Genomic DNA, 27,058 nt, shown 5'->3' with positions numbered 1-27,058 from the left:
TCCCCAGCGACGTGGCCACGCCTTCTTAGCAGCATGTCCTGTTTGAAGAGCAGCCAATGTGGGAGGAACGCTATAGAGCTGGCCAACCTGTGGCTCTCCAGCTGTTGAGAAACTACAAGTCCCAGTTTGTCCGACCACAGTTTTGCTACTAGGGAATTCTAAAACTGTGGCAGGGCAAGTTGGGATGTGTGATTTCACAACAGTCGGAGGGCTGCATGTGTATCAGGCCTAATACTGAGAATTGCTCTTTATAGAAGTATGTTTTAATTGTGCTATGCTATTGAGCAGAATTGTCAATTACACTGCTAGTTGGACCATTGTTACCAGCGTTATGATAATAATTAATAATAATAATTTTATTTATATAGCGCTCTTTCTCCAATAGGACTCAAGGCGCTTAACAGATACATAGCATAATATAGTAAAGAAAATAATGAAGTACAGAACAGATTTTCATAAAATACAGAAGCATGGAGATACTAAAAGGGACAATTATGGGAATGCTTGAATAAAAAGGAAAGTCTTGAGTCTACTTTTGAAGGATTCTATAGTTGGGGCCTCTCGCACTGTCCGGGGAAGTGAGTTCCATAGAGTCGGAGCCGCATGACTAAAAGCTCGACCCCCAGATGAATTACGGGAGATTCTAGCTACTGCTAAAAGTCCTTCATCTACAGATCGCAGTAATCAAGTGGGGCAGTATGGGGTCAGTAGCTGCTTCAGGTACCTTGGGCCCTGGTCATGTAGTGCTTTGAAACTCAGTAAGCCAATCTTGAAGATGATTCGCCATCTTACAGGCAGCCAGTGAAGGGAGTAGAGGATGGGTGTTATGTGGCTAGAACGGGGCTGGTTGGTTAACAGCCTGGCAGCTGTGTTTTGCACCAGCTGTAAACGGTGCAATTCTTTTGCTGGGAACCAAGGTAGAGGGCATTACAGTAGTCTAATCGAGATGATACAAATGCGTGGATGACTTTTGGCAGATCATCTGAGGGAATTAAGTGCTTGATTCTGGCTATGTTCCTCAGGTGAAAGAATGAGGATTTGATTGTGGCTGATATCTGATGTTTAAGTGTCAAGCCACCATCCAGGACAACGCCAAGATTCCGCACACGATCAGTCGTTTGTAATTCCAAATCCCAGAGTGTAAGTCCAGTTGGTTGGCTATGCTGCAGTCATGTCCTTTGATGTTGCGGTCCTATCATAAGGACCTCTGTTTTATCCGGGTTCAGTCGCAGCCAACTAGCACTCATCCACTCCTGGAGTTCAGCTAGACAGCCATTTAGGGTTGCTATTGGGTTATCAGTGCCCGGAGCAAAGGACAAGTACAGTTGTGCATCATCTGCATAGCAGTGGTAGACTAGCCCATGGCGCCTGATTATTTCACCCAGCGGGAGCATGTATACTGCATAAAGCATGGGGGATAGTATAGAACCTTGTGGGACACCACATGGCAGTGGCACTGGTGGTGATGAGTATAATCCAGACGATACTCTCTGTGACCTGCCTGTGAGAAATTATTTGAACCAATTTAGGACTGTGCCATCCAGTCCACAAAAATGTATCAGACGCTCAATCAGAAGCCCATGGTCCACGGTATCAAATGCTGCAGAGAGATCCAGAAGGATTAATATTGAGCAGTCGCCTCTGTCTCTTGCCGTCAGAAGATCATTTAACACACACACCAGGGCTGTTTCAGTGCTATGTCTTCTCCTGAATCCTGATTGGAATGGATCATAGATATCATGGGTTGTCAGGCAGGTTTCCAGTTGATTTGCAACCACTTTCTCAATAACCTTTCCTAGAAAAGGAAGGTTTGATACCGGTCTATAGTTGGTCATGCAGTTGGGATCTAAATTAGATTTTTTAAGAAGAGGTCTAACAATTGCTTCCTTTAGGGGTCCAGGAAATATGCCTGTCTGCAAAGAGCATTGAACAATTTTTGTAAAGACAGGACCAATTATATCCATACAACCTATTAGAAGCTTGGTTGAGGCAGGGTCCAGATCACAGGTGGTGGGACGCAAAATCCGAGCAATTTCAGTAATGTCCTGTACATCCACTGGGTGAAAGCTGGTCCATGAAGGCAGGTGGCTTATTTTGGCAGGTTTTGTAGTTTGACACTCCTTTGATGGCACTGTGGAGATTCTGGTAAATGAGAAGTACTCTGAAACCTAATCCTGTCGAACTCCGGGCAGCAATGCACTCGAATGATAAGGTTTTTTTTTTTACCTAATCACTAACCAAATCATTCTAATTAAACCAATGAATGAAATCTACTACTTTAAAAAGATCAAGGCAAATACTGAAGGTGTTTTCCACCTTCAGATGACCTATATGTAATGGCTTGTACACGCAGTACTGCAGCTTCCTATATACAGTATCTGATATCTGGCTTGCTTGTTTTACTTACATTTTATACATTCAATCAGAATGGCTTATTTATTTATTGCCTTTGGTAATACTAATGCTGGGCCGATATTGGTCAGATAATTGCAGCGTGTATGCAGGCAACTGATCCAAAATTATTGATCGGTCGGGAATGCCGGAACGTCCACCATGTCTCTCCAATACAATATTTTCAAAGTGTGCATATATGCCTTGTTGCGGCCAGTGGATGGACATTCCCCTGTTCCTTCACATGGGAAGAAACGGGAAAATCCCCCACCCGAGGGCGGAGCACCCATATCATGTGACATACACTGTGAGAGATCTCACAGTGTATGTCTAGGAGATATCAGCAGTGTCAGATAAAATGCCTGACGGTCTGACATTTTATCGGACTGTGTATGCTCAGCATAAGAAATGTATTGGCTAGAATTTACAAGGGAACACGCACAAGCAAATAAATGACTTGTCTAGTGTCCGTTATATACCTCTAAGTGCGACCGCGTGGTATGATCCATGTTATTATAGCACTGCCTCCACTGGACAATGCCTGTGTGTCATGGAGGAGGTCCCGGCTGATATGATGCTACTTCTATGAAACGCGCCAGAAATTCTCTGCCCTATCCACTTCACTAAGAAACTGTACAAGATGTCGAAGGGTGGCCTACTCGCCTGGGAGTGAGGATGCCTTGGAATTCGTGAGTCTCCCGGACATTCCAGACGAGTATGCAAATAAATGGAACTCTTCTTTAAGTGGTAGATCCCTTTAATGAAAATAAATAGATACATTTCCGTTTGATATTGCTAGAAAACAGAAATGTGGTTTTCTCAGATAAATAAAGCCAGTAGGAAGAAGAAGCTGTTTACCAGTCAGCCTGTGTAAATGAATGGCTGAGATTTTTTCTGGAGCTGGATTTGGTCGGCTGCAATTTAATCATTGCCTATAGAGATTTCACATAGTGTAGCCTGGTTATCTAAAGCAAGCAGCAGAGTCATGTAAACACTACACTCCCATTAGATATGTACTTCTCACCACTCTGCAGAACTGAGACTATTAAAGCAAAACGTAATGGAGCAAATATTTTCCAACAGTCTTTCAATTTCACAGTTTCTCAACCGACTATTATTTCACTCTGACATAAGAGGCTCCTCCACTAAATTCCATAATAGAAGGGAAGGAACATCTATTATTTCCTTTATGACTTTTGTCAACACTCGCTCACTTTATGTGCCCCTCTGGGGAGACTGGCTGTTTTATTTAGTATTCAACAGACAAGCAGCTGTAGATATTGGCTCATATTATATATTAACACACGTAAATCAGCACCCAGGCACTCGTGGGTAGTCATCTCTGCTCTTGGTAAAATACAGTTCTACACATAAATAAAATGACTCGATCGATAGTTTCAGTTTCGTGACTTATGATATCGTCACATAAATAAAACAGAGTTTAGGGTGAATTATTTTTTAACATACAGCACATGTTCAGTGTTTTCTGACACTTGCTGTGACTTCCATGAAATGTTACTGTCCTTTCTGTTGGCTTTCAAATATTTCAAATAAACTGAATAAAGTGACTTAGGGGCATATTTATCATCAGATGCGGGGGAACTGTGATAAATTCTCCCAACTCCGCAATGCGATAATTGAATACATCACAGAGATGTATAAATTATCACACGCAGGGAGAGAGCTTGCGAAAAAGTCCTGTCCCTACGAATCCTGTCTGCGAAATGCTCATTCCTTAGGGTCCCTGGGGTCAATCCAATTAGCTTTGAAGGGTGCGAAGTGTCGTTGCAACGACGTTTAAACGTCGGCACTGCACCCAATCTTGCACCCTTCGCGGCCTCGAATTATCCTCAATTCACAGAAAATTGCTCAGACCTCTATGGGGTGGCGAGCAATTGTGCAAACTTGTCCCGCCATAAAGTGCGGCCCCTGCCGCGCTAATTCGTAGCTGCGATGATATCGCAGCAAATTGGATTAACCCCTAAGTGCGCATGTCCTGCTGCTGTGATCCCTCTGATCAGTACAGTGAACAAAGATGTCGGGAGTTTGAGGCATCTTAGCTCACTTTACTGATCTTTACTGAAACTAAGCTACCCAGTGTCGGACTGGGGCATGTAGGGCCCACCGGGGGAATGTAGTTATAGGGGCCCATACTTAGAGGTGTGGCCAGCCTACAAAGGGGTGTGGCCAGCCTCTACACAGGCTTGAAATGCACAATAGATTAGTGCAGTGTAATGCAACATATCTACTATGTATAATACAAGTGCACAGTCTGGAACCTGATCCCTAGAGGAAGGAGTGGACCCTCAGGCCGTGGGGCCTACCTGTGGTTTCCCTGGTACCCCTGTGGGCCAGTCCGACCCTGAAGCTACCTATAAGGTTCTAAGGTAGTCTCAACTTGTATTATTATTATTATTATTATTATTTTGATTTTTTTTAAGGTGGTGACACAAAATTCCACTGCTCAACACAAACTACAGCGTAGTACAAAGACGCAGAGGACCAACAGAAAAATACAAAAAAACAGGCAAAATAACAGACACTCAAGAAGCATAAATGCAAGAATAGAAAGAAACTAAGCATAATATTGGGGGTCATTCCGACCCGATCGCTCGCTGCAGTTTGACGCAGCGCAGCGATCGGGTCAGAACTACGCATGCGCTGGCGCCACAGTGTACCGGTGCATGGCAGCCGTCGCTACCTAGCGATCGCCTCTGAGACAGAGGCGGTCGCTAGGTGGGAGGGGGCTGAACAGGGGCGTTAAGCCGCTGTTTAGGGGGAGCGGTCCGGCCAACGCAGGCGTGGCCGGACCGTTCGGGGAGCGGGCCGCAGCGGCTGCGTGACGTCTCACGCAGCCGCTGCGGCCAGCGGGAGCGACGGGTAACTCCCGGCCAGCCGCAGGAGCTGCTCTGGCCGGGAGTTACTCCTCACATACAAAGGCATTGCCTCTGTGCGATGCATTTGTATTTGTGTGTGTGGGGGGGGGGGGGGGCGGCACTGACATGCGGGCGGACTAGCCCTGTGCTGGGCGTCACCCCGCATGTCTGAGTTTACAATCGTAGCTGTGCTAAATTTAGCACTGCTACAATCAACTCGGAATGACCCCCATTGTCCATAAAACGGATTAGGTAATGTAACGGTGTCCATACATTTATGAGACTTCTCCCTGGCAGCTTCCCAGACGGCAGGATCACATACTATACATCGTATGCAGTCCTTTTACGATCCCAGCCAAGGCATCGGAATCCAACAAATGTATAGTGCAGCCCTTGCGATCTTCGAGACCGCGAAAAGGATCGGAATCGGAGGTAAAACACCTGCGATTTGCCACTTTTCATCCGATTTGTCGGCCCGTTCCGTCGAAATCGGATGAAATTCGGTCAAAATCGCACAAGTGTATGGGCACCTTAAGTGTTGTACAGAAGTTGGTAGAAGAAGCAGGATACACAGACGTCCCCATTCTTGAGGTATGCACCAGTAAAAGAAATGTTGTGGGGGTGATTGGGGCGGAGGAGGAGACACTGTCCCTGGCACTATGAGAAACGGGGGGTGTAGTAGAGCTTGTCTTTGGAAGCTGGGATCCATGGTCTACCACACAAGTCACTGCGAATTGCGTCACCTCTGCCCAGTTTCTGCCACTGCACAATACTCCAATTCCACTTCTGCTACAGTCTCGGAACCTCCTGGGGGTAGGGAGGGGGGTCACAGAAAGCATGATGAAAATGTAGATCCATGATGGTGAAGTCTTGCAGGTGGGCGTAGGATGTGGTTATCAGGGAGCGGAGGCATTGGTTTTTAGAATGGATGCGGTTGGAAGGAAGTGTGAAGTGCGTTGGGGTCATTTACTGTCAGTTGTCACACCTGTGAGTGACAGTCTTTTTACTTCATAAAAACACCTGTTCTCTTTGCATTGCATTGGAGACCTCCAGATACTACAGGCAGGTAATTCTGCCTATGCTGTACTTTATATAACACAATGTATCACTCAGCCTTACAATCCAATCACAGAGGTCTGCTTTTAATTGTAATGTCATAAATTCTGTATGCCACAGGGCCCCTTCCCCTACAGCTGCCTTTAATCAAATTAATCACATATCATTTGGACCTCATTACAGAGGCAAAACTAGCCTAGCAAAAATAAAACCTCAACTTTAGCCTGTAAAACATTCCTGCAACGGGTTGAGAGAAAAATAAACAGAGCTACAAGAAGATACATGCTCGCACGGTGATGGCCAAGTGACGGAACCTGAAAGGCACCTGACTCTTGTCTGTAATACTTCCGCTCCCGAAGGAAAAGACTTGGGGCAAGATATGCAGCTATTATGAGGCAATGTGCATAGATTTAACACAGACATGTAATTAAAGAACGCTGTCACCATATACTCAAAGGAAATAAATGTATGGCTATGCACCAATATTTTCAAATATTATATATGTATAAAAGCAGCCAATACTACGTACTATATATACAGAATAACAAAAATAATATATACATCCTGCTGTGGAAAAGGTTATAAATAACCACGCCTTGTTAAGGGCAAAAAAATAGAGTTGCAATAATTCATAATTAACTTAATATGTCTGGTGTAGCAGAAGGATTCTGTGCACCTGCTATCCGGCAATGGCATACTCAGCACGTCAACAGTGACCATGTTCTGGTGGTCTAGTGGCCTTCTTCCTTCTCCTGGCCACAGCTTAATCCTACTCCCCCCCCCCTCCCAGCCTATCCTTAACCCTCCTGGCAGCACCTAACCGTCGCCATCTTTAAACTGTCGGCATTTCGCATGGCGACAATTCGGATGTCAGCATTGTGAACCTGTCAACATTGTGTGGATGTAGACCTGGTACCTGTTGACATTTTGAACCATGTAGACGTTCTGATGTCAACATTGTGTTGTCGACCTGTTAAAGGTCAATATGGTTACTGTTGGCCAACCGGATACTCTCTTATCTATTCTGACCTTCCCCTATGGAATAATAGTAATGCAGGCATAGTGTTATGCACACCAGTGCCAGCAGGAATGTACTGGTGTCTGAACGGTGAGGGATGCAAAACAAATGAACTCACAGACAGACTGGGGAATATGACATTACATACACAGAAGGTGATAGGGTAACAAAATAAACACAAAGTGAACAGAGAAGCCCAAAGGCTAAGAAACTGGGTGTCTCCCTAGTATTAGGAATGCTCAGATGGAAAGAAGCGAGATGTAGTGATTTAATACGTAGAGAACCCGAAATGCTGTTGCTAAGGGCAACAGCAAAACCCTAAAGGGTTACCAACGGGTATGGCAGTAAACTCCTTGGTCAGAGATGGAATAATAGACACAAGGAGAGTCTCCACAATCCTAGTCCTCACTTGCAGTGCACTGGTTCAGCTTACTGCCACTAAACTGACACCTGAACACCTTGCACAGTGAGAAAGGATTTTGGCAGGCAAGTCTGAGAATACAGCCGCAAACTTGCTAGGTTCACAGAGTAGCAAAAGAACCCCAGCAGGTTAAACGACTGACTCCAGTCTTACTGCTAGGTCTGGATTGGCAGAGTGTAATACCAAATCCCAAGGCCTATTTGCAGTAAGCAACAAACAAATACAAAGTTTACACAGTACTAGCTAGCTTTCAGGAACTGACTAACCAACAAAGATTCAGCAGCATCTGCCTAACCTGAGAAGAGGGTTTATAACTTTATATAGCAGGTGCTGTCCACGCCCCACTCAGACCTCACAGACTGTGAGCACAAAAACCAGCACCGGATCCCCTGCCGTGCACAGAGCCTGTAACCACTGCACAGCAAAAGACCCGAACCGGAGTATCAGCTACGCTCAGGTTACTCCGCTAGCACTTGTCTCCCGGTTGCCATGACGACATGGCAGCACAGAGCAGGAGACCCTAACACATAGGCATGACAAAGTCCAGCCTTGACAGACATACAATCAGTATGGCAATCACCTTTGTCACTCTTACCCGCTTGGCATTCTTGGATGTGTACTACCTGTACACTGATAGTAGTTCAACACAGACACAGCTCACAGAATCTATAGCACAGCCGGGGAAAGACGCAATCATACACTGATAACACAGAACATACAGGTGAGAAGATTGCTAGTACTTACAGCCTAAAGGCAAATTACATATCTATTGTCATGGGGGTCATGTCAAGATGACATCTACTGTGGGTGGGTGGACATGAGTGGGTCAGTATCCTGTACAGCGCTGAGTAACATTTTCATACTTTATACATGAAGAATAATAGAAATAATAGACTCTGCTTCTCCAACCGTCCAACCTTCCTACATATCTCCTTTCCTTCCTTCCCAAGATGACAATGGCTTAGTACACAGATCCCACCCCAATAACCATGGGAAGAATGTCGGCACCATGTTGAGTAGATGCTGCTAATAAAGGCCTTGGGAGCAACCTAGTTCTACTGAATTGATAGGCACACCCGTAGGACATGGTACATCCCCACATGGTGAGGCTGTGACTCAAGCAGCATGACCATGCTGCTGCAACAGCATTGTCCTTATTTCTAGGAAGCCATTGTTGGGAGGTTTCCATCAGCCCACCATACTATATATATATATATACTATATATAGTATGCATATCAAGTGTGCATATTACTTTCAGATGTTTTTTCCCTTTTGCAGTTATTATAGAATACTATTAAACTAGCTGATGTGCCCAGTTTCAACCGGGAAAAGGTTTGCTGGGCGGAATATTTTGCCACTTTTCACCCCTTAAGAGTCGAATTTCCATGCTGAGTGGGTGGCTGCAAATAACTGTCACAGTTTCCAGACAACCCAGCAAATTTCCAGAGCTCAATGGTGATGCACTGTAAATGGCAGGCGGACGTTTTGCCACATAACTCAGCAACGAAACAACCAATTACAAAGCAAATCTATGGACTGACACCTTTAATTTGGTATATGATGTGCCCTGCTCAGACAACGGCATCATAGAAAGATGTTAATCATAAAAGTCGTCCTTATGCTATTATTATACAGATCGTAGGATAGGTTTATAAGCACCATAAAGTAGAACATAAACTGGCAAAATTATGATTGGAAATAAAAAAAAATTCACCTTTGTGGTTTTCTTTCTTGGGTTAGACTGTGAGAAGAAGAACACTGAATGCATGCAGCTTTAATTAAAGTCATCCAATAGAAACATTATTGTTTGTCCCCTCTTTATTAATCCAGCCCTGAAAAAACACCCTGCTCCTAAGTGGAGACGCTCCCCCCATCTGCAGCGTAATGTTGCTGGTGTAGGTCTGCCATAGAATCCAGTCTCTTATAGCATACCTCCCAACATCGTGTCCCTGCAAAGAGGGACTCTTCTGCGCGCTGAGCGCACGCTACAGAAAAAGGGGTGTGGTCTCGGGAAATGGGCCTGGCTTCATGGGAATGCCACTGTCATGAGCCACATTCCCATTTTTGTCACTCTGGAGGCTCGGCCAGCGCTCGGTACATACGTAATTTTTATGACATGGCTCTCAGGCGCAGCAGTACAGGTCCACTGTAACACTGTGCTCATATAGATGTGTTCTCATACATCTAGCCTCAATACGTCACGCAGTGCAAGATGCCCGGCACAAGCGAGCCGCCAGGTTCTGTGTAACTCTGCTAGCGTCAGTCTTTTTTTCTTGCTGAACATGCATCATAGTCTCAATGCAAAGCGACTAGGATGTACCAGAGACTGTGTTGACTAATTTAATTTGAGACACTTAAATATACCCTTGACTCAATATATGGAGCACAATGGAACTTGTATTGGAAAAAAATCCATGCCCGCTGCATCATAGCACTCCATATATAGATTCAGAGACTCAGTCACACACAGATATCAGAGACTCAGTCACACACAGATATCAGAGACTCAGTCACACACAGATAACAGAGACTCAGTCACACACAGATATCAGAGACTCAGTCACACACTGATAACAGAGACTCAGTCACACACAGATAACAGAGACTCAGTCACACACAGATATCAGAGACTCAGTCACACACAGATAAGTGTTGCATATTAAATTAATCAGCACAGTCTCCAAAGATGCATTTTTCGCAAAAAAAGACACAAGAAAGATGCTGGAGAGTCTCTTGGAACGCGGCACGCCAAGAGGGGCTATTCGGCGCGACTGCATCAATGATGTATGTAGACTCATCTTTAAGTGCTGCTTTTCTCCCTCAAATGCTTATTTTCTAAAGTAGGCCAGTATGTGGGCATTGTATAGCGCTATCCAGTGTTAGCTCAGCTGTGTTTCCCACGGCACCACTGTCATATTCCTTTCTGTGGAGCTGGAGAGTATTTACTAGACCTGGCTCAGTTCACCTGTGTGAAGGAAAGAGGTATGATTTTTTAGGCTATTTTCCCTAATCAAGCATTTTGAAAATATGTGTGCTCCGTTCAGCTGGTATCCATGTATGAAGGCTCGCTTAGCCTGTTTTGTTGTGCACACATCTGTCCTTCACATGTTCTGTGGCAGCATGAAGCTCAAAGAACTTTCCCATAGGGAAAACCACAGGGTGCAGCCTACAGACATAAATGTGGTTTGAGAGAATGTGGGATCAACTTGTACTTTTTATTTTATGTCCCTATGTCATAATCTATTTTCCCAAGCAAAGCAAATTTAGCATATATACCACAGCTAATTAATTTCAATGGAGATATGCCCATGCCATATAGGGGTAGGTTACATTCAGCTATCTAGCCATGTGCGGCAGCGCGCACCACTGGGTAATACCGTAACAATCAATATTTCTCATCAGTCACATCACGCAAGGTCCTGCAACTGACCTTACTTCAGGATAGGTTACATTCAGCCATCTAGCTATGTGCGAATGCGCTCACTCCTGGGTAATACCGCGGAATACATATGTATTCCCAGCAGATGGGATGCCGGCTGTCAGTATCCCGACAGTGGCATACCACCGGCCAGAATGCCGGCAGCGAGGCAGCGATACGAGGCCCCTTGCAGGCTCACTGCGCTCGCAATGCTTAAAGCATGGTGGCTCACTGTGCTCCCCAGAGGGTCTATTCCCACTCTATGGGCGTTGTGAATACCCACAAGTGGGAATAGCCCGTGAACCGGTATTCTGGCGGCATTTCCTGACCGCCGGGATCCCGACAGCCGGCAAATTGATTGCCTCCCAATACCGTAATAAGCAGTATTTCCCATCAGTCACATCACGCATGGTCCTACAATTGAATTCCAACTGTCCCCGTGTAGGTTTGATTAGAGGACTGTGTATTTGCTTCCCGGCTGTAGAACACAGTGGAAAGTTTGACGGCAGAGCAGCAGTTAAAGGTTGCCCCACTCACATGCCACGTGACAATGAATGGGTGTATGGAGAGGGGTAAAGGGTGGCCCAGCACTTCAAAATTGCCACGACGCACAATGATACGGTCATCGCTCCACCTGAACATAGCCAAGCACTCTCCGTCTATTCGAAGACCGAGACATATGAATATAGTACAATATAGTAGGGAAATTGTAGATGGGTCATAAAACATCTACAATGATTTTCAGGGATGCACAGTAAATTAAATACTTAATATATTTAATAAGAGTATGGCAGGATTAACAGCGAAAGCTTGAAATAAAAATTGTTCTTGACCACGACACTAAGTAAATGGAGCAAATTTGTGGGTTGACCCGACGGCTATGAGACAGCAGCCTATCAATTCACTAGAAACTAGTGACATCACTAAAGAATGAGTATCATTTGAAAGTCCAATAGATGTTGGCCTCCCCTGTATGTCCGTGATGGGTAGCATAGGGGTTATTTACTTTGTTATGGTTTATGTTGATGACCACCCACCACCAACATTTAACTTGCTGAATAAGTAAATGCCCACACAGACTGATAGAGGCAAATGCAACAAAAACGCCAGCTGGCAGCTTTACCTTTAAACAAGCCATTTTGTTTTAGTATCTTCTGGTCAGCGTCTTAATTTTTGTTTATGTGCATTTATATTGTCTTTCTTGATGTGTGCCACTTCTAACGTTTTCATCAAAGCATGCTTGCTGGCACATAAAAGACCCTGCAGCACAGATAAATGGTTTTAGGAGTCACATACGGATTTATTCCTACACTTTACACTCTAGTCTACACAAATGAGGCACTTTATCCATCAGCTCTGATAAGATAGTGTGTCATCACCTTTGTTTTGTGGTGTAGAGCAACTCATGCTGAAAAAATCTCTCTTGAGCCACAGAGCCAGGAATGTTAACCTCCGAGGCCTCTGGGTAAACTTAAAGAGCAGCCGTTTCAGGTTACAAAATCACATCCTGGCAAGTTCTGAATAAACGGCAATGAGTAATGTTGGGGGCCTGCTGCAAGATATGAAGGAGAGCAGTATGTCTGCAACAGAAATAGGCTGACAGAGACAGACTTATTATTATTATTTATTTTTTTCACTGCAGGGTAAACTGCTCTTAATATATGACATATAAATTGTGGCTAAAGAGGCTAAATTTACACAGGTGTGAATAAACATGATGCACCTCATGACTTATTCATTGCATATGGAGTGTTACTGTGTGAAAACAATAGATGCTTTGTATTGGCCTGCATTCCGAATAAGACGCGTACAGTCGTGTCTGGGAAAACCCTATATACAGTATTTTAAGTGGAAGTAAACTAAAAATAAAATAATGTATTTAAAAACATAACTATATTCTGTCTGTACCATGCCAGGGCTCGTCAGCCAGATTCACTAGCTTCAAAACGCTGCCTTCGAAAGGTTAACGCAATCAACACGTGTGGCTAATGCCCAAGTATAGTATAGTATATAGTTTGGCATAGGTTACGGTCTCAAATTAGGTTCTCATCTGAGAAATCTCTTTTAATCTTTTGTTAAATTGAGAGAAACACATTATCCTAGGTTTTCTGCCTGTACCCCCTGCGTGGTGAATTGTGTCATCATGGCTCCGCTGCCTGCCTCACAATGCCTGTAATATCGGCATTGTGTAGGGGGGCAGGTCCGCGATGATGCGATTTTGCGGACACGCCCCGCTCCGCCCCTACCCAGCATTACTCCCCTCTTCCACGCCCACAATATGCCGCACCATGCCCCTCTGTCATGCCGAGCTGTCTGCCTCCTCACGGAGAGGGCGAACAGAATATCAGCAAGTATGCTTTGGACATTGTATTTGCGTATTTACATTGGCGTATTTGGTCGCAATGTTGGCAGCATCTGTTTTCTGATACAGTGGCAAACGCAGGATTTCTAGAGGGGGGTTTCCAAATGCAATCCACAATCCCCCACTCTGTGGAACATTGGAGCAAGTATGGGAGTCTGGGAGAGCGGTAGAAGAACCTAGTAACGACCCTGGACATTAATATAAACATTGGTCTTTACTCTTTTTATAGACTGGAAACTGTATGGAATACAGTATTAATATTTAACATTATAGATGGTCTATACTATAGGCTTTATCAAACATATTTAAATAATATAAATAAGATATGTGGTCAGGAAAAGGTTAAACATACCATAATAAATACACAAACATAATAGAACCAGTACTGCACTTTCTAAGCACACATTCTCCCACCTCATGGTAAGGCTCCTGTCTCTTCTTCCTATTAGCTACTCTCTGGTCCAGTGCATTGACTGAGGACTCAGATTTACACACACACACACACACACACACACACACACACACACACACACACACACACACACACACACACACACACACACAAACTTTGTAGAAGAAGCTGCTACCACTGGGATGTGCAGGAGCTCTGCTTTGTCCCTTAAATTGCATAATGTGGTGGCAGCTCTAGTAATTGCATTATATACCATTGTTATTGTCATAATTTGAGCCACTTGCCAAGAGGAGGGGGGTTTCCGGGCAACCGGAACACCCCCCTCCCCCCCCTGCGTTTGCCTATGCGATATAAATAAGCCGAAGCTTACTCAGAATGACCATGAAGATTGCTCAGCCGGGGCGACGATATCTACATCAGAAGACACAGACGTGGGTCTCGGAACTCCCAGAAAACGGAGGCAACATGCTGGCTACCTCTGTCCACCCCCTGCTCCTAAACACCAGCAGCCTATCAGGCTGCGGCATTGGGGGTGCTGCGTGTGATCACGCTGGATCCTTTCTGCACATGCACCATCACCCACCATTGGAGATGTACGGAAACCATAGGTTTTGTGTCCATCTCTGAATCAGGCCATACATTTGCAAATTTGCCAAGAACATTCTTGCTTACGCTATCACTCAGCTTCTGGGGTTGGCGTCAGTGCTTGTTTTGCATTCTGGAGCTTGGTAAATACAAGAGCTTGGCAGCCCCCGTATAACCTATGGGGGCTGTTTTCTGCAGTCAGAAATGGATGAACTGCAGCAAATACTGGAGACATCTGCTGCGTTATCTCCTTCTTAAATTATGGGGATCCCCCAAAAAGTTTTGAGATTTCCAACAATTTCAGTTTAATAAATAGGCCCGTAAGTGTTGCCCAAAAAATAATTTTACACAGTATTACTAGTAATCGCAAAAAGGAGGTAATATGGTTATTATTATCCTTTGTTCATATGGTGCCACAAGGGATCCGCAGCACCCATTACAGAGTGCACAAACAAAATAATCAAATGAGGTAATATGGTTATACAGTATGTCGCCATAGGGGATCCGCAGCGCCCATTACAGAGTACACAAACAAAATAATCAAAGGAGGTAATATGGTTATACAGTATGTCGCCATAGGGGATCCGCAGCGCCCATTACAGAGTACACAAACAAAATAATCAAAGGAGGTAATATGGTTATACAGTATGTCGCCATAAGGGATCCGCAGCGCCCATTACAGAGTACACAAACAAAATAATCAAAGGAGGTAATATGGTTATACAGTATATCGCCATAAGGGGCCCGCAGCGTCCATTACAGAGTACACAAACAAAATACTCAAAGGAGGTAATATGGTTATACAGTATGTCGCCATAAGGGATCCGCAGCGCCCATTACAGAGTACACAAACAGAATAATCAAAGGAGGTAATATGGTTATACAGTATGTCGCCATAAGGGGTCCGCAGCGCCCATTACAGAGTACACAAACAAAATAATCAAAGGAGGTAATATGGTTATACAGTATGTCGCCATAAGGGGTCCGCAGCGCCCATTACAGAGTACACAAACAAAATAATCAAAGGAGGTAATATGGTTATACAGTATGTCGCCATAGGGGATCCGCAGCGCCCATTGCAGAGTGCACAAACAGAATAATCAAAACAGGAAAACAGTGACTTACAGTTGATATAGGACAAGTACAGGGTAAATAAACATAGCTATAGCTGCAAATGACACTGACATAAGTATCAGGGTGACAGAAAACCGCATCTGTTGCTCAGATACTAAAGGTAAGGCAATGCAATTCAATACGGGTTATGATCCAATACAATATATCTGAATTTAACATGGGATGAGGTTAGTTCTACTCTAATTTAATGTACTGTAGTTTCAAAAGTGACTCGCTTGCAGTGAAGCTAAAAATTGCTATGACACACTAAATATATATCGCTGCAGTAAAAAGTAAACAAACTTAGTATCAGAGCCATCTTTACTTGTATCATACTTGCCTACTTTTGAAAAAGCATTTCAGGGAGATTGTGAAAGTAACACCTATCAGCGTGGATGTGCACTGAAACATCTGAGAGGCGTGTCATAAAAATGACTTATATTGAAATGTAAATGAGCCCCAAAGTTTGTAAGATCTACTTGTTAAAGAAAAGACACTGATATTTTTCAGGAATTGTTCTTATATTGTGTTTTAGAAGAGCTTCCATATACTGTAAGTGGCCAAGAGAAACCTTATTTAAAATGCATGTAGCCATAGGGATCAATGGGGCAGATGTATTAACCTGGAGAAGGCATAAGGAAGTGATAAACCAGTGATATGTGCAAGGTGATAAAGGCACCAGCCAATCAGCTCCAATATGTAAATTAACATTTAGGATCTGATTGGCTGGTGCCTTTATCACCTTGCACATATCACTGGTTTATCACTTCCTTATGCCATCTCCAGGTTAATACATCTGCCCCATTGTGCCTTATAACAATGCAGGGAATGGCACTGATGTTCCCATTTGAATGTATGTATCTCTGATTTATTTTTTTACCCCAAGAATGTAAAGTAAAATCAGGGAGATTGCTGGTCTATTCAGGGAGTGAGGGAGATTGCTACTGTTTCAGGGAGTCTCCTGCAGAATGAGGGAGGGTAGGCAACCCTGACTTGTATCCTTCACTGTGACTCCATTTTAGACTAGAGCATCTTTCTAGTCTGTCTTTCCCTCTCATTTGCATAAAAAGCTTGTTGTACATGAATGTACAGTAACTGACAAAAAGCACACAAAGGATTTCTGAAACAAAAGTCAAGCCTTTTATACAGTTATTTTCTGATATATTGAAGCTGAGTGGTAATCCTTGGTGATTATACATATAGGAGGCTGCCATTTTGTTGGAGATCAGTTTACTAGAACCCAGAGACATTGCTTAGGCATTATCATTTATAATGTGCAAACATCAGTCACTTTCATGTACCTGTATACAGCATTACCACTGGAACCCTAGGTGTACCAACCAATGACAGCTGGAGTTCACAGTGATGGCAGCACTTGCTATGATGTGTGAGTTGAGGCTATATGGACCTTCCAATAAATGGACGGGCATTTACAGATGGCCCTGATTCAGAGGTGGACGTAAACTGAACGCAATGCCGAGGTATGCGCAGCTGAACGATTATTTGCTACTACACATGCACACATTTTCCTGGAAACCGCTACGGCACATGCATTAACCTGACTGTACGCACAATGGCGCTACTGCATATGGGATCACTGGCATCAGACATGGTCAAGCGATCGGCATTCCTGGGCAGTGTCCAGCACTGAACGTAAATATAATCTCTGCAGCGCGAGCATGTTATGAGTGTCCCGATCAGGTCAGTGGCATAGCCGCTTTCACAGAGGCAATGTTCAGTTGCAGACACTGTGCCTTCCGTTGGTTAGTTCATGTGTCAATGGTGGTCATCAATGTGCGCCAATGACGGACTGTCTAGAACAACAGCGTTGCAGAAAATGGCCATCTCAGGGCCCGCTCTCTCCGGGGCATGCTAGTGCACAAGGGGAAGGCTTAAACCAGCATGAGCATATTATAGCACCTGCAACCCCACCAACGGGCATTACACAAGACGCAGCAAGGTCCATCTCTGAATTAGGCCCTATGACTCAAACCTTCTGCAATGCAACAGTACACTACTTGGAACACTCAGTCAAACCTTGCTAGTTATATCTACAATTCTACATGCTGTAGATTTTGCATCACCCTAGGTGTAAACCAGACATCTTTTACTCAGACTGTGGAACTGTTAACCTCTGAGATACCAGAGTAAATGTGGAGCCAGTGCACATGGGGACGCCTCCTTTCTGCACGTGTCCTGCTTCCCCACCACCAGGCTATATGGCTACATACACTTGTCTCCTGATAATGGCCCTAATTCAGACCTGATCGCTCCTCTGCGAATTTGCAGAGGTTTGTGATCGGATAGTCCCCACCCACACAGAGTGAAATTCCTCCCCGTGCAAGTCTGCGTACGTCCTGTGAAAAGCTTTGCAAACACCGGTCAGCTGCAAATCCGTTTGCAACTCACTCACCATCAAATGATTTTAGCAGTCTGTGCAGTCTGTGCGTAGCCCAGGACCTACTCCTACACACCCGCCCTGAGAACGCTTAAGCATGCCTGCGTTTTTTCTGACACTCTCAGAAAAAGGCCAGTTACCACCCACAAACATCCGCTTCCTGTCAATCAACCTGCGTTCGAATACCGATAAAAAAAAAGATGCTGATTTCTTTCTCAGTTTGGTCTCGCTCCTGTGCACTACGATCCGTACGCACGCACAGACATTCGAAAATCGCCTGCCTTGCAAATTCACACAGCAGCGATCGGGTCAGAATTACCCCCAATACCTGGATGTACCCAGCATTTACAATAAGAACACGGCTAATACTAGTTTTCAGGTCACTTCCCCTGCAGTAAATGTAACAAAGTGTGTAAAGGAAGGCAGACATTCCAGAAGTCCCTGACACACTCAGTACTAATACCAAATAGTATCATTTCATCTTAACAAGCTGACAAACGTATCACTTCATCCTAACGCATCTTGTGCAGGACACACACTGGCTCCACTGCCGGCAGCTACAGAAGTGCATCCTGCACGCTGAGCGTATGACCTGTACAAACTGTACACTGACTGCAATGGAAAACCGCCTGCAGCGTTCTCTTCATCCCAGCAACATTTTCAGCAACTTAAAAACTTCCTAGAAATGTACAATAATCTTCCCATGTTTCCATCCTAATCAACTTCTGACTATAGGTTATTCATACTTTACTATGATTGCTTCTCTCGCAGGGTCTATTACAAATGCCATGGTTCCACTGAACGGTTATAGGCCATAACCTTGGACACCTACAATTCATTACTTTTTCTTTTACTGGGAACAGTGGGACGAGAGAAGCATGTGGGTCCAGCACAGACTTTATTCAATTCAGCTGTGAGGTTTCCCTTTAGCTAATACTTATAGATTTAACAACTGCAGATGTGCAAATAAATACATATAACTACATATAATGATACAGCAATATAATAAATAAAAGACACTAAAGGTGGGTACACACTGGTAGTTATATCTGTCGATCAATTGATCGGCAGATATATCTATGGACGGATCGGGCAGTGTGTTGAGCATACACACTGCCTGATCCGTCCGGGACTGACGTCATGAACTGGGCGGGCGTGTACTCACGTCCGCCCAGCTCAGCTGTCAATCACCGCCGGCCACCGCAGCATGTGTACGGGCGGTCGGCCGACCGCCCGTACACACACAGCGACACACCAATATATCGTTAGATATATTGGCCATAAGCTGTGCTGCAGGGGCGACGCAATACGTCTGTGAACGACGGAGTTCACGGACCCGCGATATATCTCTTGAACGGCCGATATATCGGCTAGTGTGTACCCACCTTAAGATACATTCACTAACAAAAGCACACATCTGTAGAGAGCTTTTTTAACCCATGGCAACCAATGAGCAATACAATTTTGACTGCTACAGTAACATCATATGCAGTTGGATACAGTCAGGCGCCGGCGCAGTATGTGTACCTAGCACAACATCGCAGGCAGCGACGGAGCGACGGTGGGTGGGGGAAGGGAGTGGGGGCCACGCTGCCCTCGCCGGCGATGTCACCAGACTGAGCTGCTTGCAGGCCCAATGGGCAATGTCACGGTCGACCCGTGGGAGCATGCATTGTCAGCGAAATAAAGGGTACACACTGGACAATTTTAACAATTTGTTGTTCCGATCCGTTGTAATAAGGCAAATCATTTAAAACGTTGTGTAATTTGTACCCAGCATTACTCTCAGCGAGAAGTTACAGCATGGAAGAAAGAGATGCATATCTGTAATGACACATAAGCCGGCATTTTAAACAAGTGTTACAATCTATAACAAAACAAATCTGACAATTACCCAGAAAGGAGCTAGGGGACACAAGTAAAGGCAAGGAGGGCCGCCTGTGGCCCTTGGGCCAACTGCTGTCTATCACTGATCTGGATTACTGGAACAAAGGGTATAGTTGTATGGGCTGCAACACAACGCAAGTTAGCCCTCCCTGGGGTTATCACTGTTCTGATATAGGCCAGAAAGCGCAACATGCTTAGATGGTTTGTGTAGCCGGATATAAATTCACAAATGAACAGGAATTGCTGTAAAACACAATGAGAAAACTTCAGGAGAACCCCGTGGCTGAAACCACAGCAATGTGGGACACACTATAAAAGAACCATCTGACATGAATAATGGTATGGGGTACTGTACCTTTGGAAATGTGTGGCCCACGCTGCTTGATGGGGGGCTGTGCGGATTGCACCTGCTGTTGCTTCTTAACCAGACTGCCTTCACTGCCAGCCCTCAGAATCTTTTCTCCTAAGCTGATTTTTCTTGATCTGCTGTTGAAATCTTCAATCCTACTCACAGGCAGCTTTGACGTGACATTAACTGACAAGGGCCTGGCCAAACGCGACGGCTTGGACATTCTCAGCGGGACAGGGTAAATTTCCACACCAAAAAAAACCAGGAGAGGTATTTCGATCCCTTTCAATTGGCCATACTTTGCAGGATCAGCAGCAGTCACAGAATTTTCATCTGCACCTTGTGCTGCCTGCACAGAACTGCTGAGATGCCAGTTTAATCAGTTTGAAGCTACAGGCAGTGGGTAGCCAGACAGGCACTTTATCAGACCTGTGGAATGTAAATGTGGCCTTAGATCAGACTTATGACTCCTCTGCTGCAGTGGTGGGTTCTCACTGGGGTAGTGAAGAGCAGATGCTGCTGCTGCTGCTGGTGAGTGAGTGTGTGACTCTGTGACTGTGGGAGAAATCTGCTGCATGCTCAGACTAGAGTGACCATCGTCAAAAGTGAAACAAGAATTTGCCAATGCCCAACCCACTCAGGTAAACTTGTCCAACACGATACAGATGTGTATTCCGCTCAGTAAAAGAATCCAATGCAGATTCCAGATGTTTTTTTTTTTATATACTGTATATATGTATTGTTGCGGTTATTGTTCTGATGTTTGAGTCTCCGCAGAAAACAAAGCTGGTGGTGACTGTACAGCATTCAGCTGATAATGTTTAGCGTGTGCTTTAATCCTTGTATTATTTACTTTAATGTGTATTTAATTAGAGAACCACCGCTGCCTTAAGTAACAGTGATAGGAAAATCTGCGTTACGTCAAGAGAGCAGAAAATAAGCTGAACTAAGCATATAAAAAAGTTATTTTGACATGTATGGGGAGTGTGGATTATATTAAATAGCCTTTCTTTGATTACCAAAATAGCTGTATTGAATCATATTGAAGTTAGAAGTTGCACACAGCATGATGCCCTATTTTTGTGAAAGTCCATCTCACATGTGAGTAATTGACTCGGGCCAATAAAAGTGCTTCGGGAGGTGGCAGAGTGGTAGGCTAATGGGAGCGTAGCGTGGCTGGGGGGCAATGTGGGCTGTCCAGGGGCGTGGCTAATGGGAAAAGTGGGCAGTCCGGGGGCATGACATCACGTGTGCGTAATCGTAGTCCTGCCCCCTGCTAGACAGCGCCAAGAAAACAGGCACATTATGGGGGGGGGGGGGCGGAAACTTGCCCACCTTTCCGGGGGGCCGGGAGGGCCACAAGATTTTCGGGAGCCTTCCAGCCATTCCAGGAGGGTAGGCAAGTATGCCCTATGGCAGGGATGGGGAACCTTTGGCCCTCCAGCTGTTGTTGAAATACACATCCCAGCATGCCCTGCAACAGTTTTAGCATGGCCAAATTGCAAAACTGTTGCAAGGCATGCTGGTATGTGTAGTTCAGCAACAGCTGGAGGGTCAAAGGTTCCCCATCCCTGCCCTATGGGATCGGCTGATATTCAGCAAACTCCAGTTTGCATGCGGAAAGCAACGGGCACTGATTCTCGGAGCTCACTCCTTCCTATGCAAAGTGGGATCTGAGCGGATTCCTCAGTCGCCCCACACTGAGTGCACTGCAGCCAGGTCCATGTGTGAACTCAGGTCATGCATGCACAGACAGCCCCACAGGCACCAATAAGTATCACTGCTACGTCTGTAGCAGTGTTAGGGATCATGGATACAGCTGTCCCTGCACCGGAGCAATACTGAATTGGTCCAGTAGTTAAGTATCCACAGCCGTAACTCACAGCGAGTTGTATACTTAACTATTGGGGGATACCCGGCTCCTGTTGATGAGTAGGTCAGTATGGCCTTTATAGTTTTACATATTACACTGATAAAATAGAGAAAAAGAACATAGTACATACTGTATTGTCCTTGCAATATAAGAATGTATGCTATAAAGACACTTCGCCCTGCAGCTCTTGTCTGATGGTAATACACAGGTTTGTGTTAATGTAAAAGGATTATATTTCTATATATATTTCTGGTAAAGAGCTACCATACTTGTAGGCTCAAACCTCTTCCTACCATCCACCGCTGTTGGCTAGTCCAGCAGTGAATCCAAATATAGGGGGTAATTCTGAGTTGATTGCAGCAGCAAGTTTGATAGCAATAGGGCAAAACCATGTTCACTGCAGGGGGGGGGGGGCAGATATAACATTTGCAGAGAGAGTTAAGGTGCATACACACGGAGAGATATAACTGAGAGATTTTGACTATATAGTCAAAATCGCTCAGAAAGTTAGTGCATATCTCTCCATGTGTACACAGCCAGCGATAGCGATGCGCGTCCCCGCCAGGACGCTATCGCTGCTAAAAATAGACTGTACAGGCAAGTCAATTTTGGCTATGTCGCTGGGAAAGAAAAAGCATCCCCTTGCTTGAATGAGTTAGCCAAAATCGCCCATAGCCAAAATCGCTGGAAAAGTTAGTCATAATCTCCTACTGCCAGTTCAAGGGAAATCGCTCAGTCAAAATCTCTCATAGTCAAAATCTCACCGTGTGTATGCACCTTTAGATTTGTGTGGGTTATTTTGTTTCTGTGCAGGGTAAATACTGGCTGCTTTATTTTTACACTGCAATTTAGATTTCAGTTTGAACACACCCCACCCAAATCTAACTCTCTCTGCACATGTTATATCTGTCCCCCCCCCCCCCTGCAGTGCACATGGTTTTACCCAACTGCTAACAAATTTGCTGCTGCGATCAACTCAGAATTAGGCCCATAGCTCATTCATTCTTATTCCTAATTCACATTTGGGATTAGAGTAAAATAGAGCAAGTAACTGCGCATCTAGGGGGTAATTCAGACCTGATCGCTCGCTAGCTGTTTTTTTGCAGTCCTGCGTTTGCATAGTCGCCGCCCACCGGGGAGTGCATTTTAGGTGTGCAAGTGTGCGATCGCATGTGCAGCCGAGCGGTACAAAAAGATTTTGTGCAGTTTCTGAGTAGCTCAGGACTTAGTCAGTCGCTGCGATCACTTCAGCCTGACCGGGACCGGAATTTACGTCAGACACCCGCCCTGCAAATGCGTGGGAACTCCTGTTTTTCCAAACACTCACAGAAAACAGTCAGTTGCCACCCACAAACACTTTCTTACAGTCAATCACCTTGCGATCGCCCGTGCAACTGGATTCTTTGCACAAACCCATTGCAGAGCAACGAACCGCTTTGTATCCGCGCAACGCGCCTGTGCATAAGCATGCGCAGTTCTGACCCGATCGCAGCGGTGCAAAAAACGCTAGCGAGCAACCAGGTCTACATTAGGCCCTGGAACAAACCATTGTTTTTGCATTCAGGGTAAATACTGTCAGCTTTTGTATGTAGCCCACAAATGTTAGACAGCTTTATTTTTATACTGCAATTTAGATTTCAGTTTGGTCTCACTTCTTCCAAATCTAACTCTCTCTGCACATGTTACATCTGCCTCACCTGCACTGCTGCATAGTATTACCAAGGTGCACAGTTACTTGCTCTTTCTTACTCTATTCCCTAATCTGAATTAGGCCCTCACTGCCAGACTTACCTCACTGATGAATGGTGTTCTACTGCACCTGTGGGGGAGGGGACATTCAGAGCTTGTACAATGCGTAACAGATATACGGGCCAGGGACACCCCAGCAGGAATACAGTATAGTTGTATTTCTTCTACCCTGGTATTCTGGGTAAAAACATGGCATTGAGGGTTGCATCTTTTACACCACTGGATTAGAGCTTGTATGCCTACTTGCCTACTCTCCCACAACTTGCAGGAGACTCCCGATTTTTCGGCCAGTCCCCAGCACCCGCGGTGAACTAAAGCGGGCAGGATGAGATTATACATTAAATTGTGGCGCCATATGGAGGGGGCGGGGCTAAATGAAGTGATCTAGCATCTAGTGACTGACAGCCCAGCCCCCCCCTCCCAAGTAGCATGCAGAGTCTTCTCTCCAAGCAATATTCCTGGGGACCACAAAAACAAAAATAGACACCTTCCCTGGTGAATGTTCAATTTATTGTGCAAAGCTTTTTTTTTTATCACACAAACTTTACTAACTCTATCTTTTTATTGGCACTGCTTTCTCTAAATGAAACCTCAAGTGCAATACAGGTCTCGCTGGAGTAGGAACCGCAGCATAAAATCTGGCCTGTGTTCAACTCATTCAGAACTAGGCTTCCGTCTTCAGCAGCTGAACCTCACAGTAGCTACTCCCTTATTGCTGAGAGCTCTGGCAAGACTACAAACCCAATGACAGATGTGCATAATCAGTTTTTAAATGAACTGAAAGGGGAGTGACTGGTCCTACAGAAACTGATTTGTTTCAGCCCACGCAGTGTACAGTATGTTATATATGTACAGTATATGATCTATCTATCTATCTATCTATCTATCTATCTATCTATCTATCAGGGGTGTAACTAGACCTTTATGTGCCCCATATCAAATAAATGAAAGGGCCCAGGGGAAATGGGGGAGAGGAGGGTATCTAGAGAGGGGAGCAGAGGGCAACACTGGGCAGGGTGGACACCAAGGTGTCTGTTATACCAACACTTATATATCTGTGTATACATATATACATCATACTTGCCTACCTGACCCTCTCCATGAGGGAGAAAATGCTCTGTTCCTGGACTTCCTGGTAATGTATGATTGCCATCTCCTGTGGTGAAACACCTTTCTTATCAATTAACTAGCTCACCACAGGTGATGGCAATCATACATTACCAGGAAAGTCCAGGAACAGAGCATTTTCTCCCTCATGGAGAGGGTCAGGTAGGCAAGTATGATATATATATATATATGTGTGCGTGTGTGTGTAAATATATATGTAAATATATATATATATATATATATATATATATACACACACACTATTATTTCTATACACTTATGAGGAAGGCTAGAAGGAAGGCACAGCAACCATACAACCCCCACCCCCTCCAACACCACCACTACCACCTTCAGTACACGGTACATCAATGCCCCTTTCCCTCTAGCATACTGCAGTGGGTTCCAACATTCCCTAATGCCCCCCTCCACCCGTATCGCATCACATATACCTCCTGTCCACAGAACATCGGCAGCCACGGCCCTCACACCTCGTACCTGGCTGCATTCACATACAGAAGCCATCTGCAATGCGGGTACAAGCAGCCGCGGGCGGAACCCCCTCATGCCACGCACCAGGCAGCAGCCAAATGCGTGCCCGCGGCTGCTGCAGTGCTGGCCTGCAACCTGCACTGTATTGCAGCGTGACTGGGTGTAGGGAAGCAGCGGGCCCCAAGAGCATCTCGGACCCCGTAGCAGCCGCATCCCCTGCATCTATTGTAGTTACACCATTGCTACCTATCATGCTTGCATACTAGTACTGTGTGCATTCAACTAAATGGGGATATTTGCCCATACACTGAGTTGTTTACTTCTTTGTAACCACCACCCCAAGCCATACACGCTTGCTAAATAGCTGTATTTATCATACTTGCATCAGCTCTATCCTTGGAGCAAGTGATGCCTCTGAAATCAGAGGGTTCTCTGCACACACACAATTCAAAAATGCCCCGGTGCCACACAGTTATGCCCATTCAGCTGCAAGCGGAGAGGCGACTGTGTTGCATACATGCACAGTTGCTAAAGATTTATCTGTGAAAAGGAATTTTGTGCCGCTCTGCACCAGCACTCAGTTTAAAAAAAAAACCAGTGTACGATACGAGATGATCTGCAGACGCTTTCATTCCTTTTCCTGCGGCCTCACTGTAGAAAGAGAACAATTACATTTATCAGTTTTTCTGCACTGATAACAGGTAGCAGCTTTGCAGAATAGAACACAAATAAGGACAGCGCTAGTGAACAATGAGTACGGACTAATCCAAAACCAACTTATCCGCAAGAACATAAATCTAGGCAGGATTCAGTTGTTAGAGGACTGGTTTTACAGACATAAAATCACATCATTCTAACTTCATCCGGAAAAGCTGTGTGTGCATGTGTGTGTATGTGTGTGTGTACAGTATATACTGTATATATTACAGGTTGAGTATCCCTTATCCAAAATGCTTGGGACCAGAGGTATTTTGGATAACGGATTTTTCCGTATTTTGGAATAATTGCATACCATAATGAGATATCATGGCGATGGGACCTAAGTCTAAGCACAGAATGCATTTATGTTTCATATACACCTTATACACACAGCCTGAAGGTCTTATTATACAATATGTTTAATAACACTGTACCGCTGTCCCACCCAAGGATCGCAGTGTCCTGCGGATGGCGGGGGAGGGGGGCTAGTTGGCGGATCCTTTGATCACCCGCTGCTCTGCTCTGCAAATAGCGAATGATCTCTGAATAGATGCTGCACTGCCTCCATACAGTATATGGGGGTGAGCTGGGGGCTGGACAGCTGCTCCGGGAGCGCTGAGCACGCCACCAAAATGCTTAAAAACAGGTCCGTGTCTTGACGGTGGGCCGGGTGGGCCACCAGAGGCCACACCCCCCCATCCAGGCCATGCGGGGGTCCTGATTCTCTGCGCTGAAAAATTGGAAAGTATATGTATATCTCTCTCTCTCTCTCTCTATCTCTCTCTCTCTCTCTATATATATATATATATATATATATATATTCTGTATACACACACATATATACACAGTACAGG

At 44.9% G+C, this 27,058-nt stretch overlaps 1 protein-coding gene across 7 annotated transcripts in view; it reads right to left on the bottom strand.

The window, feature by feature from the left end:
- The window catches only part of KIAA1217 (KIAA1217 ortholog), a 1,254,604-nt gene that overhangs the window by 694,510 nt on the left and 533,036 nt on the right, over positions 1 to 27,058 (bottom strand). For 4 of the 7 annotated variants that reach the window (XM_063921610.1, XM_063921602.1, XM_063921601.1 and 1 more), the window contains exon 1: positions 20,294 to 20,880. The exons of 1 other annotated variant lie outside the window; for it this stretch is intronic. In XM_063921610.1, the coding sequence (XP_063777680.1) occupies positions 20,294 to 20,510 (217 nt within the window). In that variant the 5' untranslated portion in view covers positions 20,511 to 20,880. Of the gene's footprint in view, positions 1 to 20,293; positions 20,883 to 27,058 lie in introns of those variants that run through there. 2 more of the 7 variants (XM_063921603.1, XM_063921600.1) reach the window with 2 other exon arrangements.

Source organism: Pseudophryne corroboree, chromosome 5 (assembly GCF_028390025.1).
Source record: "Pseudophryne corroboree isolate aPseCor3 chromosome 5, aPseCor3.hap2, whole genome shotgun sequence".
Classification (NCBI taxonomy): Eukaryota; Metazoa; Chordata; class Amphibia; order Anura; family Myobatrachidae; genus Pseudophryne; species Pseudophryne corroboree.
Note: the sequence above shows the minus strand (reverse complement) of the source record. Positions and strands in the feature narration are given on the sequence as shown.